The following is an 18,252-nucleotide window of genomic DNA, read 5'->3' as shown; positions in this document are numbered from 1 at the left end:
ACTCTGTATGACAGACTCTAGGTCCATCCACCTCACTACAAATAACTCAGTTTCGTTCCTTTTTATGGCTGAGTAATATTCCATTGTATATATGTGCCACATCTTCTTTATCCATTCATCTGTCGATGGACATTTAGGTTGCTTCCATGTCCTGGGTATTGTAAATAGTGCTGCAATGAACACTGTGGTACATGTCTCTTTTTGAATTATGGTTTTCTCAGGGTATATGCCCAGTAGTGGGATTGCTGGGTCATATGGTAGTTCTATTTTTAGTTTTTTAAGGAACCTCCATACTGTTCTCCGTAGTGACTGTATCAATTTACATTCCCACCAACAGTGCAGGAGGGTTCCCTTTACACTACACCCTTTCCAGCATTTACTGTTTCTAGATTTTTTGATGATGGCCATTATGACTGGTGTGAGGTGATAACTCATTGTAGTTTGGATTTGCATTTCTCTAATAATTAGTGATGTTGAGCATCTTTTCATTTGCCTCTTGGCCATCTGTATGTCTTCTTTGGTGAAATGTCTATTTAGGTCTTCTGTTCATTTTTAAATTGGATTGTTTGTTTTTTTGATATTGAGCTCCATGAGCTGTTTGTATAGTTTGGAGATTGATCCTTTGTCCGTTGTTTCATTTGCAAATATTTTCTCCCATTCTGAGGGTTGGCTTTTCATTTTGTTTACGGTTTCCTTTGCTGTGCAAAAGCTTTTAAGTTTAATTAGGTCCCATTTGTTTATTTTTGTTTTTATTTTCATTACTCTAGGAGGTGGGTGAAAAAAGATCTTGCTGTGGTTTATGTCAAAGAGTGTTTTTCCTGTGTTTTCCTCTAAGAGTTTTATAGTGTCTGGTCTTACATTTAGGTCTTTAATCCATTTGGAGTTTATTTTTGTGTATGGTGTTAGGTAGTGTTCTAATTTCATTCTTTTCCATGTAGCTGTCCAGTTTTCCCAGCACCACTTATTGAAGAGGCTGCCTTTTCTCCATTGTATGTTCTTGCCTCCCTTGTCGTAAATTAGGTGGCCATATGTGCGTGGGTTTATCTCTAGGCTTTCTATCCTGTACCATTGATCTATATTTTTGTTTTTATGCCAGTACCATACTGTCTTGATTACTGTAGCTTTGTAGTATAGTTTGAAGTCAGGGAGTCTGATTCCTCCAGCTCCGTTTTTCTTTCTCAAGATTGCTTTGGCTATTCAGGGTCTTTTGTGTTTCCAAACTGTAAAATTTTTTGTTCTAATTCTCTGAAGAATGCCATTGGTAATTTGATAGGGATTGCATTGAATCTGTAGATTGCTTTGGGTAGTGTAGTCATTTTGACAATCCAAGAACATGGTGTATTTCTCCATCTGTTTATGTCATCTTTGATTTCTTTCATCAGTGTTTTATAGTTTTCTGAGTACAAGTCTTTCGCCTCCTTAGGCAGGTTTATTCCTAGGTATTTTATTCTTTTTGTTGTAATGGTAAATGGGATTGTTTCCTTAATTTCTCTTTCTGATTTTTTTGTTGTTAGTGTATAGGAATACCAGAGATTTCTGTGCATTAATTTTGTATCCTGCAACCTTACCAAATTCATTGATTAGTTCTAGTAGTTTTCTGGTGGCATCTTTAGGATTTTCTATGTATAGTATCATGTCATCTGCAAACAGTGACAGTTTTATTTCTTCTTTTCCCATTTGTATTCCTTTTATTTCTTTTTCTTCTCTGATTGCTGTGGCTAGGTCTTCCAAAACTATGTTGAATAAGAGTGGTGAGAGTGGACATCCTTGTCTTATTCCAGATCTTAATAGAAATGCTTTCAGTTTTTCACCACTGAGTATGATGTTTGCTGTGGCTTTGTGATATGTGGCCTTTATTATGTTGAGTTAGGTTCCCTCTGTGCCCATTTTCTGGAGAGTTTTTATCATAAATTGGTGTTGAATTTTGTGAAAGGCTTTTTCCTGCATCTATTGAGGTGATCATATGGTTTTTATTCTTCAATTTGTTAATATGGTGTATCACATTGATTGATTTGCATATATTGAAGAATCCTTGCATCCCTGGGATAAATCCCACTTGATCATGGTGTATGACCCTTTTAATGTGTTGTTGGATTCTGTTTGCTAGTATTTTGTTCAGGATTTTTGCGTCTATGTTCATCAGTGATATTGGTCTATAATTTTCTTTTTTTGTAATATCTTTTTCTGGTTTTGGTATCAGGGTGATGGTAGCTTTGTAGAATGAATTTGGGAGTGTTCCTCCCCCTGCAATTTTTTGGAAGAGTTTGAGAAGAATCAGTGTTAGCTCTTCTCTAAATGTTTGATAGAATTTGCCTGTGAAGCCATCTGGTCCTGGATTTTTGTTTGTTGGAAGAGTTTTAATTGCAGTTTCAATTTCATTACTTGTGATAGGTCTGTTTATATTTTCTAATTCTTCCTGGTTCAGTCTTGGAAAATTGTACCTTTCCAAGAATTTGTCCATTTCTTCATGGTTGTCCATTTCATTGGCATATAGTTTGTAGTAGTGTCTTGTAATCCTTTGTATTTCTGTGGTGTCAGTTGTGATTTCTCCTTTTTCATTTCTAATTTTATTGATTTGCATCCTCTCCCCTTTTTTCTTGATGAGTCTGGCTAAGGGTTTATCAATTTTGTTTATCTTCTCAAAGAACCAGCTTTTAGTTTTATTGACTTGCTATCGTTTCCTTCATTTCTTTTTAATTTATTTCTGATCTGATCTTTATGATTTCTTTCCTTCTGCTAACTTTGGGGTATTTTTGTTCTTCTTTCTCTAATTGCTTTAGGTCTAAGGTTAGATTGTTTATTTGAGTCTTTTCTTGTTTCTTGAGGTGAGATTGAATTGCTATAAACTTCCCTCTTAGAACTGCTTTTGTGTTCCATAGGTTTTGGGTCATCATGTTTTCATTGTCATTTGTTTCTGTGTATTTTTTTATTTCTTCTTTGATTTCCTCAGTGATCTCTTGGTTATTTAGTAGCTCACTGTTTAGCCTCCATGTATTTGTGGTTTTTACAGTTTTTTTCCTGTAATTGATTTCTAGTCTCATAGCGTTGTGGTCAGAAAAGATGCTTGATGATTTCAATTTTCTTAAATTTATCGAGGCTTGATTTGTGACCCAAGAGGTGATCTATCCTGGGGAATGTTCTGTGTCTACTTGAGAAGAAAGTGTATTCTGCAACTTTCAGGTGGAATGTTCTATAAATATCAATTAAATCTATCTGGTCTATTGTGTCATCTAAAGCTTGTGTTTCCTTATTTATTTTCTGTTTGGATGATCTGTCCATTGGTGTAAGTGGGGTGTTAAAGTCCCCTACTATTATTGTGTTACTGTCAATTTCCCCTTTCATGGTTGTTAGCGTTGGCCTTATGTCTTGAGGTGGGTTTATGCACCCTATGTTAGGTGCCTAAACATTTATAATTGTTATATCTTCTTCTTGGATTGATCCCTTGATCATTATGTAGTGTCCTTCCTTATCTCTTGTAACAGTCTTTATTTTAAAGTCTATTTTATCTGATATGCATATTGCTACTCCAGCTTTCTTGTGATTTCCATTTGCATGGAATATCTTTTTCCATCCCTTCACTTTCAGTCTGTATGTGTCCCTAGGTCTGAAGTGGGTCTCTTGTAGACAGGCATATATATGGGTCTTGTTTTTGTATCCATTTAGCCAGTCTGTGTCTTTTGGTTGGGGCATTTAATCCATTTATGTTCAAGGTTATTATCGATATGTATGTTCCTATTACCATTTTCTTAATTGTTTTGGGTTTGTTTTTGTGGGTCTTTTTCTTCTCTTGTGTTTCCTGCCTAGAGAAGTTCCTTTAGCATTTGTTGTAAAGCTGGTTTGGTGGTTTTGAATTCTCTTAGCTTTGGCTTGTCTGAAAAGCTTTTGATTTCTCCATCGAATCTGAATAAGATACTTGCTGGGTAGAGTTATCTTGGTTGTATGTTTTCCTCTTTCATCACTTAAAGTATATCCTGCCACTCCCTTATGGCCTGCAGAGTTTCTGCTGAAAAGTCAGCTGATAACCTTATGGGATTTCCTTTGTATGTTATTTTTTGTTTTTCCCTTGCTGCTTTTAATATATTTTCTTTGAATTTAATTTTTGTTAGTTTGATAAATATGTGGTTTGATGTGTTTCTCTTGGGGTTTATCCTGGATGGGACTCTCTGTGCTTCTTGGACTTGGGTGACTATTTCCTTTCCCATGTTAGGGAAGTTTTCCACTATAATCTCTTCAAATATTTCCTCAGACCCGTTCTTTTTCTCTTCTTCTTCTGGGACCCCTATAATTTGAATGTTGGTGCGTTTAGTGTTGTCCCAGCAGTCTCTGAGATTGTCTTCAATTCTTTTCATTCTTTTTTCTTTATTCTGCTCCTCGGCAGGTATTTCCACCCTTCTGTCTTCCAGCTCACTTATTCGTTCCTGTGCCTCAGTTATATTCTGTCACTGATTCCTTCTAGTGTATTTTTCATTTCAGTTATTGTGTTGTTCATCTGTGTTTGTTTGTTCTTTAGTTCTTCTAGATCTTTCTTAAACATTTCTTGTATTTTCTCAATCTGTGCCTCCATTCTATTTCTGAGATTCTGGATCATCTTTATTATCATTACTCTGAATTATTTTTCAGGTAGATTGCCTATTTCCTCTTCATTTATTTGGTCTTATAGGTTTTTACCTTGCTCCTTCATCTGTGACATATTTTTTTGCTGTCTCTTTTTTTTTTTTTTTTTTTTTTGATGAGTGGGATTGTGTTCCTGTCTTACTGGTTGTTTGGCCTGAGGCTTCCAACACTGGAGTTTGTAGACTGTTGGGTAGAGCTCGGTCTTGGTGCTGAGATGAGGACCTCCAGGAGACCTCACTCTGGTGACTATTCCTTGGAGTCTGAGGTTCTCTGTTAGTCCAGTGGTTCAGACTCGGAGCTCCCACCGCAGGATCTTGGGCCAGACCCCCAGCTCGTGAACCAAGATCCCACAAGCCACCCGGAGCAGCCAAAAAAAAAAAGGGGGGGAGAATAATAACAAAGTAAAAAATAAAATTATACTAAGAAATTAACAGATATGTTAGAAAGAACATAAAAATAAAAATAGAGATGAAACAACAACTGGAAGGCAAAACAGAACCACAATAGTAAAAAAGAGGAGGAGAAAAGAAGGAAAGGTGGAAAAGGCCTTGGCTATGGAGGGTGGGGCCTAAGCAGGGGTGGAGTTTGGGCAGTGGGTGCGCCCTATGCTTAGGACCCACAGGACTGGAAAAGGCCCTGGGGGTGTTGGGGGTGGGGCTTAGGCTCAATGGAACAGAAGGGGCCCAGGCGTGCTTCCCGCCTCTGGTCTCAGAGCACTGGGGACCCCACCTGGGAGCTCAGTAGGTTTCCCGGGCTCGAGTGGGTGGGGCCAACGCCCTGTGCTCCTCTCCCGCTCCTCTGGTCCTGGAGGCCGCCTCCTGCCCGCCTCTCCTGATCTCCTCCCGGTCTCCCTCCTTTGCCCCCAAGACCCACGCAGCCTGGAGTGGGCCTCTGAGGGCATAGGACCTGGCCCAAGAGTCAGGCAGACTTCTCTGGACGATTGGGCAGGGGATGCACTAGGTGTACTCCCCCAATCCAAGCCTCCAAGGGTGAACCCCTTCCCCCTCTCAGCCACCCTTCGAGGGCACTGGTCCTGTCTGGCCTCCACTTCTCCTACCTCCTCAGTCCCCCCACGTCCTACCAGTTCGCTTGGGGGTTCCTCCTGTCACCTTGGGCTTCGAGGTCCCCCACCAGCATCCTGCCGGTGCCCAAGTTGTGGGGAGACACAAACTCCTCGTCTTCCCACACTGCCCTACACTGTATTTTTAAATTCTCCGACTCTCTGGATGGCATTCCTCCTCCTTCCTCAGCCTTCCCATGCTCCTTTTCCTTTCTTGTGGAAAGTTTTTATTTTTAAATGGCTTGGACTCCCTCCCCACTCTAGCTTTTAAGGTCCAGAGCCAAGAATTTGGATCTCTTGCTATGGAGAATGAATCCTAGATGTGTGGCTCTTCTTGCCTTCGTGAGATGGATCCTGAGTGAAGCTCTGGAAAAAGCTCATTTCCAGGAACTTGGCAAGCAGTTTCTGATGCAGCAGAGGCCAGAGGGGCTAAGGAAAGAGAAAGAACCATTGAGAAGTGTTGTTTTGTTTGGGACATGGAGAGAGATGCCGAGAAATGTGTGTGTGTGTGTGTGTGTGTGTGTGTGTGTGTGTGTGTGTGTGTGTGTAGAGGGGGAGTGGATAGGAAGGAAATAAAAGCAGAGAGCACAGACTTTTGCTTCTCCCTTTTGGTCAAGGAATGGACAGAGAGAAACAAAGCGGGCAGCAGATTTGAGAAAGGGTCAGTTTCCAAAGAACATTTTCTCTCACATAATTCTGTTTATCGTGTGGCTCGGAAAATGAGCCTTAAAAATGAACCAGTGAGCGCCTCACTGCTTCGCACTGTGCTGGGTTTGAGAGGATGAGTGACAAAGACTCATGCTTGCTCTCACAGAGCTAGTAGTCTGATCTAGGAGACAAGACTTCCTCCTCTGCCTCCTGAAACATGGGACGTGGCAGGACAACTCCAGCCAGGGTGTCCAAGCCAGAATGTTTTCATGTTGTCAGCGGCTGAGTGGTGCCGCAAGGGCATGGTGCTCCAGGTTCCTGACTGTCGGTTGATCCACCATAGCTGCAGCGTTGGTGTAAACACATTCAAGTCAGTCTATATATATATGGTCATAAAATTAATTTCCGTCCATGTTTACTAAACGATTACCCTTAGTTTTGTAAACCATAGAGATCCCAATTCTCAGATTCTTATATCAGAAGAACAGGAGTGTTTTTGAATGCGTGTAATCTGTATTTTGATTGAGAATCATACAGTGGATTTTGAAAGGCTTTATTTAGACCATGTGTGTACTTAATATACGTTAATTAATAAAACTGAATAGTTTTTAATGTGTTAAAAATATAGAGAGAGACTATCAATGTATACATATGTATCTGTTTACATATAGTCATTTTATGTGTATATATGTATATATGTGTATACATATATAGACATACATATACTTTTTTTTCTTTAATTTAGCAAAGATACTTTAGACCTTCTCTTTCAAGGACCATTCACATTTTCTGCCGTGCTCCTGATGCCTTTTCATTAAAGCTTTTCCTTTTACCTGTTTGCATAATCAATCTGCGAATCATTCTGGATCTCTTCCCAGGCAGAAACAAACTGCAACACAGGCTGATGTTAACCCTTAGCCTGGAGCAAAGGCTTCATCTCTCAGGGGTACACCATTGATGCCCTGCACACAGGACACACTGTCCAGATCCCCTCAGTCACCAGTTCATGTAGGGAAAAAAAGTTGGAGTTGCTTATGAAGTCAGTTATTGATACTAGCTTTCATTTTGTGTTATTTTGTTTATAAAATTCTTATCAGAAGGTTTTGGAAAAAAAGTGAGAAATGGAATTCCTGACTGGATGACTATGACAGAGGGAACAGGAGACACTCTAAGTGCCAACAGGTTCCTTTCTATTTCTATTCCCACTAAATGTCTTCTGTCTGATACATTCTTTCTGCTGGAAGCCACAGCAGCAACCCCAGGCCCTGTGTCTTGGTAGCTACCGTTCAGTGTCAGTTTTGCTTCTGGAGGCTTCTGAGGTCTCCTGCTGCTTGTTTCACAGGAAAGGTGGCTTTGGCTTTTGTTGCCTCAGTAAATGTTTGGTTTGAGTCATGAGGCTTTGACAGTGGCTGCCTTTTGTTGCAGATCTTTCCCCTGCTTGTGTGTTAAGTGACACGCACCTACCCATGGCCAGGCTGGCTTCCCCTTGATGTCTGTGAGTAGTGATGGAATCGGTCTTCCCTCCAGGGCTGGACTCAGATTCTGAAGTGGGTCTTGATAGCCTGTGTCTTCACATGGTCTTCCCTCTGTGCATGTCTGTATCCTCATCTCTTTTTTTCTCAGAAGGAGAAATTATGGTTATATTGGATCAGGGTTCACCCTAATGACTTCATTTTAACTTAATCACCTCTTTAAAGACCCTGTGTCCAAATACAGTCACATTCTGAGGTACTGGGAATTAGGACTTCAACAAATGGATTGGCGGGGAGGTACAATTCAAACTACGATGCTAAGATTTCATGCAAAATGTCTGGGATTTATTGTTCCCCTCCTTAGAGGTGCCTGGCACTGAGTGTCTGGAGGTACCTTGGAGGTAGATGGGAAACGGCTCACTTCAAGCCTGGTATAAACCAATCTAATCGTTGAAAGGGATTGAGAGATCCCTGAACCCTTCCTACCAAGGCCACTCTGCCTTATCCCCCAGAAGGGATCACAAAGGCTGAGTCATCCCAAAGCACACGTGTTTTCTAGCTGAGTGTTTGTCCCTAAACCCCAGTGGGGAATTCCAGTGCTGGGGTGCTGGGCTAGATGAGCCGTGTAGAGCAGAGCAGAGCAGGGAGGAGCTGGACCGGCCCATGTGAGGAAGTATTGGTGGGTGTTTTTAATGATCACTTATTACATAGCAGATACTGTGCTGGTGATTTACATTCTTTAAAAAAAATTTTTTTTATTTTTAAAGGTTTTAGAAAACCTACCATACAGTATTTTGTTAACACCCAAAATGTAGAAAGGATATAATTGTAGAGTAAACAACAGTCCTTGGCATGGAAATAATTTAGCTTTACAAACAATACGCTCTCCTTGATTTTCTCATTTTGCCATGAACCAGGGATATCATTACAGAGAGTTATCATTTGAGCTCAGCTTTGAAGGTGAAAATGGGAAGAGGTTTGTTGTGGGACTGTAAAAAATTCCACAGAAAGGTCAGGAGTGTTATAGAAAGAACATAATCTTTGGAGGTAGACACAGATGGTTTGGAATGCTGGCTCCAAAGTATACTGTGTATGACCTCAAGAAATAAATACAAACTCATAGTGTGAGAGCTTTCTGACTTCCACATCTGGGTAATGAGGTTATTAATTTGCCTTAGTGGTTGTGAGGACAGAATTAGGTAGCCCTTATTAATATTAGAAGAATGTGGATCTCTCCCAAATTCTGTGAAACAGCCTTGGAATTAAATTAGAAGTTTCCCTTCTTTGACTAAAGTAGCCACATTTACACAAATAATTGTCATTAAAATGCTGCCAGTCTTAGGAAGCTGTGCTCATCATTATATCATTAGAGTGCAGTTTATGTAGCTTTCTGCATCCCCAGTATGCATTCCAGCAGTTAAAATCAAGCAGCAGCTGCATATCTGTGGATGTCATACCATAGATGTGGATCTACTGATAGTCCTTTGAGATTAAATCCCATGGCAGAGATTGGTCTCATTTCACAATGGTTAGAAACAAGCCTTCATCTTATTGTTAATTAGCTGAGATGAACTGACATCATAAGTAGGAAAAGAGACTTACTGCAAACTGAAGAAATCTTTTCCTTTCATAATTTATTCTTTTCCATTTATTCTGCCCCTACCCCCTAATAAGAAACATATCACATTTTCAGAAGGGTTTGTTTTGTTTTGTTGTCTTGGAAGGGAAGAGACTTTGAACATGTTTGTGCACTGGAGCTGAGAGAGGGAGGGTAGCAGATGGAGTGAGACCTTGGCAGAAGAGGAAGTCTATGGAGTTTGGAGACAAATGGCGGGATCCCTACTCCTGCTATGTCACTGTCATTTTCCCATCCGTTCCCTAAAGGGAAAATGTTGGTCTTCAAGGTACAATGAAACCACACATGAATCATGGATTTTCCTAGCCAGAGTCTCATTGATCCAGGTCCTCATTCCGGCTCTGCTGGGAGCAAGCCTGGTCACACTAGAGAAATTCATTGCCTATTTGAGCCTTGGTGTCTTCGCATCTTATTAGGAAATACAGGGCACACTAAGCCCCTAAAAGTGCATATGGTATATACTCATAAATAATAGCTCTCCTTACTATCAGTACACTGATGTTGTGTGCTATAAACTTCCTTTCATCAGATGCAAATGCAAAATTAATATGCTGAACAATTCGTCCAAATTGCTGTGTATATATATATCCATGACAGTAACGTATTGCATGTGGATTTGTACTTCACCGGCAGTCTCAATGGGTGTTGGGAACTTGAATATTTACACAGAGTCAGCATAACCTAAGGTTGAGGAGCCTCATTGCTCCGGTTTCAACCCCACATCACTATTTATCAGCTTGGGTCTTGGGAAAGTTACTTGACCTCTCTGTGCCTCAGTTTCTTCTTCAAAAGAATGGAAATGATGAAATAGTACCTCTCTCAAAGGGCTGGTAATGAGGATTAAATGCATAAATATTTGTAAAGTGTTTAGAATGGAGTCAGACACAGGACAAGCACTATAATATAGGTACCTGTTAAAATTAAAAAGCCCAAGTAATTTTGGCTGTTTTTTTCACGTGATGGGATCTGTACCATCATACACATTTTCCAGGACCTGCTAATTGGAATCACATTTTAAGCTTAAATAATTGGTGCCTTTGGGTCAAAACCTGAGTAGAATTACAATCTAGTATCTATTTCTATGAAGTCTTCAGTGAAAGGGATTCCTTAGGTAAACACTTGGAGGTACTAATGGGTCTACTGGGGTGCTCAGGACTCTCTTTGAAATTTTGATGACTCTCAGACATGCAGATCAGGAAATCGGCTTTGAAGTTTTGGTTGGCTCACCCAGATATGCAAATCCAGAACTAGCTTTGACCAAGAAATCTGAGGCTTAAGCCCGTTCTTGACTGAGGAGTGGACTAGAATTTGCAGCAACGAGAATGTAAGTTAGTGACCTGGGAAAACTCCCTCATTGTATAATGAATGGTTCCACGTGGCCCCAGGCAGCTCTGTACAAAGCCTTTAAGCAGCCTTTCCACCCTATTGGTGCATGCCGGGGGCCGTTGCATTGGAGTCTGGGCTGATACCCCTTTGGTACCTGCTCTGCCCCCTGTCCTTGGATTGGACACTTGCTAGGACAGCCCCAAATTGCTATTAACAGTCTCTGCAACAGCTAATGACCCTGCTTCTGGGACTAAAGATTCTCCTGGGTAGAGAGCTGCAATTCCAGCATTTCATAAGACTGATTTAGTTGCACAGTTGCTGAGGGTCTACAGTGAAAAACGAATACCCCGTGGCACACATGAAGGGCATCAGCCAAGCAGCCTGAAGGGCCAGTGAGTTGGGTGACCACTAGGGTCCTAAGGCCATCAGATTAATGGATGCCCAGCAATTCCTAAACTAGTGACAAGATATTAGTTGGGCCAGAGCTTTCTTCTAAGTAATAGTATGGAATCCCAATTGAAAACAGCGCTTGTGTGTTTAATTCCATGCTTTGAAGTAGGAAAAATTTCAGTTCCAGAAACTATGAAATCATATGTGTACAATGTAAGTAAAAAAAAAAAAATCCCAGACATAACCTTAACCTTTTGTTCTCCAGCACCCCTCTCTGCAAATATGCCTGTACATGTGCACCCCATATACAGTCTAACTGAGAACCATTGGGTCTTGGTGTTATTCGTTTTCCCTTTGCCAACTATATATTCACTTAATGGTCTTACGTCAGGTAGCAGACTTTAAAGGTTTAACACAGAAACTTATTTTTCTCCTGCTAGTTGAGAAGAGGCCACATTATTCCATTTTAGCAGAGGAATACCTTTGTCCACTGGTGATGACTCCAGAACACTGATGTTGTGTAGAATCCGGGGGGCAACAGAAAATTCAGAGCACGTTTCTTATGCTTTTTTCCTGGAGGAGAAAACCCCTAATTATTCCTAAAAGCATTACACGTAGTGCCCTGTCCAATCTGTTGGTAAATATAGGCAGGTCTTCTTTATCTTCACATGGCCGTAGCTGCTTTGTAAATTATTCACAGCGAATGTGTACGTGATTTTGGAGTCAGACCTACCTTCCTTGGCCTAGTTCCCGGCTCCATCGTGTGTCTGCTCCTCTTCCTGACCCCCCTTCCCAGCTTCCTCACCTGTAAAGCTGGCAAGACCAGAGTTCCTGCCTCGGAGGGCTCTCGTGAGGATTAAATACGGCAAAAACCGCATGGTCGTGTCAATAGACGCAGAAGACGCATTTGACAAATTTCAACCATCACGTATAAAGCATCAAGAATAGCGTCAGGCACAAAGTAAGCTCTGTTAAATGTTAATAATTATTACGAATAATGTAGGCAGTAAACTGACTCATCTATCATTAAAATGTCTTCTCTGGGAGACGGAAATGCTAAGAAATTACTGGCAAGTCCAAGTGCAAAGGGTGGGAGTCAGCCCTAGTTTTAGGTGTCTGTGCCCTGGTTTTTTCTCTAAGCTCAGAATGTGAAAGAGCTCTGGCGTTGGGCGGTTGTTACTGAGACGAATCCCAGCTTTCTCCTTGATCACATCTAACACCAAAAACCCTGTTTCAGGCGATCTGGGTGTCCACAGTGGGGAAGAACTCCAGCTCACCACCACTATCACCCACGTGGATGGACCCACCGAGATCTACAAGTTGACCCGCAAGGAGGCCCAGGAGTAGGAGGCTGCAGCACCCGGCTGGGACTGTCCCCCACGCCCCAGCCCCTCTAACTAGAGTGGGGAGCGTGCCAGAGAGCTCCACGTGCAAATGAATGCTCTGTCTCTTAGCTGTGGTTTACTTGGACCAGCAGTGTGGATGTTTGTCAGCTTGCCTTCTGATGGTAACTCTTGGAGGAAGATTCCTGCAGCCACTAATGCATTGTGTATGATAACAAACCCTCTGGTATGACACATGTTCTGTGATCATTGTTAATTAGTGACATAGTAACAGCTGTAGCAGGTGGTTAGTAAACCTCATGTGTTGGGGGTGCACTCCTTGGGGGATGGTTTGGGCCAGATGGGGTCTATATGGAGTGGAATATTTGATTCTTTTTTTTCCTGTTTTAGATTCTAGGATAGAGTTTAACATTCTTTGCTGTCCGAGATGGGCTGGTATCATAGTCTTCTTTCTCCTAGTCCATGACCACTTTTTTTTCCCCCTATTTATATCACCAAGTAGCCTATCGAGTTAATATTTAAGTTGTCAATAGATATGTGCCCTTATTTTTTATGGCATAATATAAAATAACTGAATTTCATGAGAAGGTCTGTTACACCAGGGGCATTTCAGCTTTGAAACCAAATCTGTATATTCAATACTAACCAGTCTGTTGGATGTGGGTTTTAAAAAATGTTTGCTAAACTACCCAAGTAGGATTTATCGTATTAAATGGCCTCTGGGTCTGAAAAGCTTTTTTAACCTCTTGCTTAAAATGTGTTTTCTTTTGATAAGATGCTTCAAACAGCCTCCGAAAGTGTAGATCCGATCATTTAAATAAACCTGTATGTATATGCATATATGTATATGCACACCTCGCCCTCATGCTCAGCCAGAACACGTGCATGCAGATTCTTTTCCGTGTTGCGTCTATGGGGTAGGGGGGAAACAGCTCTATGAAAAATTAAAATATTTTGCCATCAAATCAAAGTGTTTGGGGGTGTTATATATTTCTGGAAATAGGGTAACATTTTCTTCACTGGATGGTTAACCTACCTAGGCTGGCATGTGTGACAGAAAGGGTGGGGGGGAAATGTACATGATTTAGAAGTAAATTATGACCCTCCTACCTATGCCCACTTCCCCAGATAGCCTGTTTCATTGTATTTTAACTCTGCCATTGGAGAGACAACATGGTGCAGCAGAGAGAAAGAATACTGGATCTGAGATTAGAAGGCAGAGTTTCCTAGCAGAGGCCCAACATTTATTACATAGCATGACCTTGTTGAAGCCACCTGACCTGGCTGTTCCCTCACCTACAAACTGGCATTCATAAACTTTAACTGCTTCGCAGGGTGGCAGTGCAAATTAAGTCAGTTAATGTGTATGGAAATGCATTTTAAACTCTGAAGCTGTGTAACTATGTTCTTTCTGGATTTTAAAGACAATTTTGTGAGTGTCCTGTTTTTCAGACATTGATGCCTGGAGGTTTGGGGCACAATCCATTTAATTCGCCTACGCGGCACTCCTTCTTCATCCTTTCTTTTCCCTGATTTTGGCTAAATCCATGGAAAACAGTGATGGGAGGAAATACTATGGCTTTGGCTTTTCTCTCAGGCCTTTTCCTGTCCTGGTAAACATTTGATGATGTTTAATCCAATGCAGTCAACATCCACTTCTGATCGACCACTGTGATGCCAGGAATTAAATGTAGCCCATGCTTCAAAGTCTGGAAGGGAAGATGAACTTATAACACGACAAGTAATCTCCTGCCCCAGAGGATGGAGGGAGAGTTTCTTCTAAGGAGATGGGGAAAAGGCCTGAGATAGGCCTTAAAGAAGAAGTAAGATTTTACGAGGGCTGAAGGACAAAGGGAACAACAGTAAAAAATCATAGAGGAAGTGAAGAACAGAGAATGTTTGGACAAGGCTGGTCATCAGGCCTGACTGGCACATAAAAGGAGTGGATATAGCAGAAGACGGGCCCCATGCATCTGTGAGCCAGAATGAGAAGGGTCCTTAATGCTATGGGAAGAGCTATCAGACTGAGCCTAGAGTTTTAGGCAGAAAAGTGATAAGATCAGAGTTACTGCTGGAGCAACAGAAAGGCTGGACAAGCCCAGCAAAAAAAGATCACAGAGCCTGGAACCAGGGCAACAGTAGAGGACATGGAGAAGAGGGGATTAATTTTGGAGATAAAACCACCAAGGTCTGAGCATTCTGAATGTGGACCTCATGAAAAGCAAGAGCAGAGTCAAAGTTCAAGCCCTCCTAGGTGAGGGAACGTTAGAGCCCTTGACAGAATTAGGGATTTTTGGAGAGGAAGTATCAGTGAATCTATTACCTAAGGGTCCGTAATTACTAGAAGCCAAGTCTAGCAAGCTTAACTAAAAGAGGGACTTTAGTAGAACTTTCCAAGAGCACCCAGCACCAGGAATTCATGGACCTTTCCCCTAAAACAATACCATTGACTAGTCCAAGTCTTTGTCTCTCTCGCTTCAAAACTAGGGGAGGGTGCATGAGCAGCTCAGTCTCAGGCAGGTGTCTGCCCCTGTGCAGATCACCTGTGATCAGGAAGCCAAGTCAAGTGGCCACGAGCAGCGTACCCTGTGGATTGACATCAGTTTCTAAAGAATGGAGAATCCATTTTGAGCTGGGCACACAATCATAAAAGATGAATTACAGTGGGCCAGATGAGGAGTTTGGAGTTTTGGGTTTTAAAAGCCATCTTCTGGAGGAATTGACAAGCTAGCAGTTGGAAACAAGAGAAGAAGCGGACCAGTCAGGGCAGGAGGCTTTGCAGCCATCATCATTGAGAATGAAGTTCAGCTTGGCAGAGCAGCAAAGCATCAGATAGCTGTGAGTGATGAACCGGGCACAGCCCATTCAAGAGGTGAGAGGAAGAAACTGAGGTAGATGACTCACAGGAACACAAGGTGTCAAAGAAGCCAAAGAAAGAACCAGACCCAAGGGAAAAAAGTTCAATACCCTGAGAGATTCAACAGCATTTAAAGATTGAATAAGGCCTGTTGGATTTGGTGGTTTGGACATGTGGGACCTCATGGCAAGGGCAGACATTAGAGTTCTCATGATGGGAAGGAAAGAGGTAGGACGGTGGTCCAGGAGGAACCAGAGTCTGGGGAGAGAATGGGACTGAGTTTGTAAACTTTGAGGGGTGAGAGTCAGCCATGAAGTCAAGACAATGATGAAGTAACATAAGCCCCAAGGAAGGTCAGAGACTTGGGATAAAGGACACAAGCTGATGAGTTAGCTTTGAAAGAGTGAAAGGTCACTTTTGTCCAGAGACAGGAGAGAAATAACTGATGGATGTTAGAGGAGAAACTTTAGGTCAAAAGGAGAGAAGTTGCAGCCCGTCCCTCTGTGTGTTCTGTTTTCTCCACGAACATGAAATGAGCTTGGAGTTCTGCTGAAGAAGTTCTCGGTCTCAACAATGCAGGTGGAACAGAATTGTTTTCAATCAGTTGGAAACTTCAAGAAACCCTTCAAGAGGTGAGAAAAAGCCTTTATTAAGGACTATCAACCTAGAGCAAAAGTTAATTATTGGCCATGTATGCATTTTACAAATTATCTTAAATTTTTAAAGTAGTTTTGAAGAATATTATGGAGAAGAAGTATAAAATTCCCCAACTATCTGCCTTTAAAAAATAAGAGAATTTACGATTATATTCATCAAACAAGTAAGGTACAATTGCTATTTCCCGTAGAAAACAATCAGTTTACTGTTGGTTAAGCCGTTGGGTTCACGAGGTGTTAGTCCTACATTTTCCCCTTAGGGGAAGAAGACGTCCATAAAAATGAAATAAGTGGTTTCTCTCACGACCTCTCGGTAGTTCTAATCATTTCTCAGAACTGAGATGATGTCTCAATTCTGATATCTAAGAGCTGGTGAAGCCTTTGGAAGTCAGACCCCTCGGGGTTCTGGCAGGTACCTTGAGAAGCTCTACAGAAGTGTCAGAAGGGAGGTTGGTCTTGGGTCTCATCCCCATCTTGGCAGTTCTAGAAACTCTATTTTGTCAACTCTTTCAAACTGATCCAGCTTTGAGAGGCTGCCTGGTCACATCGGGGAGTCTCAATGGATGGCAATTCCCATGCAGTCTCACAGTGAAGCGTTCGACACGCCTTGTGTCTCCATCATCAAGGACGTGTTCTTCCTTGCTATTGTTGGGTAGCCATGGAGGCTAAAAGAGGAAATGGGAGGGTTTTGGTGCACAGGGGATAAAAGCACAGAGAAATGAGAGCCCTTGAAAGAAATAACATCTCAACCGTGATGAAGCCTGAGGGATCATCCCTGGACCTCCAAAGAAAATACACACAGCTCCCTGAAGAGTGCTTAGCACAGTGCGGGAGTCCAGCTGGGGAGCATTGGTGGGTGAGCCAGTGAACGCACCTCAGCCCATACCATTCTCTCTGACTGCTGGGGATGCCCTTCTTCCCTTGATTCAATCAGACCCTGCTCCTTTCACTGCCATTCAGCATCAGGATACGTTAGTGCAGTTGACTAGGCTTAATGTGTGGGTGTAGACTGACTTCCATGAGCCTATGCCTCACTCCCTGTATTTCAAGGTCCTCTCGTACTTTTGTGCTACGGGAACCATTCTGACTTCAGCTGCTTGCTCTCTCCTGTCACATTTTGCTACAGGGATGACTTGGTTTCTGAGACAGTGTCAGTGGTGCGTTTCTTTTCTCCTGACATCAGAGGGCTCTTCCGGGCACTCCTTGAACCACCCGTGTCCAGAGCTTCCTGTCTCTATGATCATGCACTTAGCTCCGGTGGTTAAGACCCTTCAGTATTGAGACCAGGCCCCCTTTGCGACTTTGGCCTTTTTGTTCTGACTGCAGTTCTTCCCACAGGTCCTGTCCCACCCAGGACTGCTCTCCTCCAGGCTCACGTCTTGATTCCTCAGTTCCTCCTCCAGATGTGGTTTCTGGACCCTTGCCTCATGACTGTTCGCCTATTAACTGCCTTCTAGTTCCTCATTGTTTTAGAATTTGATACTCAGACTGCAGCATTGCTCCAGCTGGCACAGATTAGTGTGAAAATAATACTTCTACTAGGGCTCGACATCCTAAGAAAATGGCACTAGATTTGAAAAATTATCCACTTCTTACCTTTTTGCTTCTCATGAACATGTAACCACTAAAACACTTAAGAGTTTTTAAAATTAATACAGGCATACCTTGTTTTATTGCACTTTGCAGATACTGCAATTTTTACAAATTGAAGGTTTATGGCGACCCTCTGTTGTCAGATGATGGTTAGCATTTTTTAGCAATAAAGTATTTTTTAATTGAGGTATGTCCGTTGTTTTTTAGACATGATGCTACTGCACACTGAATAGACTATAGTATGGTGTAAACATAACTTTTATGTGCATTGGGAAACCAAAAACTCCATGTGACTCCTTTTATTGTGGTATTCACTTTATCACAGTGGTCTGGAGCCAAACCCGAAGTATCTCCAACGTATGCCTGTATCGCCAATACCCGCCTTTGTATTCAGCAATATTTTTCAACTAAATTGTAGGACTTTACAAGTGTATCTGTGAATTTCACTTTTTCCCACACACAGATTCAATAGGTAAAGCACATCTTTAACTTTTAAATAAGCACAGTTTGAAAAAGTATGTAAGTATGTATTACATACACAGTATGTAAATAAAAGTAGTTAAGACCTAAGTGCAAAATGGGTTGGTTTCAACTGCTGGGGAGTTTCCTCCCTCAGCCTGGATCTCTCCTTTGCCCAGCTCTCTCTACACACACACA

General features: G+C 41.8%; 1 protein-coding gene across 4 annotated transcripts in view; it reads left to right on the top strand.

Moving 5' to 3' along the window:
• The window catches only part of WLS (Wnt ligand secretion mediator), a 108,908-nt gene extending 95,449 nt beyond the window's left edge, over nucleotides 1-13,459 (top strand). For 2 of the 4 annotated variants that reach the window (XM_057540774.1, XM_007182903.2), the window contains 2 exons: nucleotides 11,943-12,107; nucleotides 12,384-13,459. In XM_057540774.1, coding sequence (XP_057396757.1) covers nucleotides 11,943-12,094 — 152 coding nt within the window. In that variant the 3' untranslated portion in view covers nucleotides 12,095-12,107; nucleotides 12,384-13,459. The remainder of the gene's footprint in view (nucleotides 1-11,942; nucleotides 12,108-12,383) is intronic. The other 2 variants (XM_057540782.1, XM_007182905.3) reach the window with 1 other exon arrangement.
• Nucleotides 13,460-18,252: the final 4,793 nt, after the last annotated feature.

Source organism: Balaenoptera acutorostrata, chromosome 1, assembly GCF_949987535.1.
Source record: "Balaenoptera acutorostrata chromosome 1, mBalAcu1.1, whole genome shotgun sequence".
NCBI classification, from domain to species: domain Eukaryota; kingdom Metazoa; phylum Chordata; class Mammalia; order Artiodactyla; family Balaenopteridae; genus Balaenoptera; species Balaenoptera acutorostrata.
This window is presented reverse-complemented; position numbering and strand designations above follow the sequence as displayed.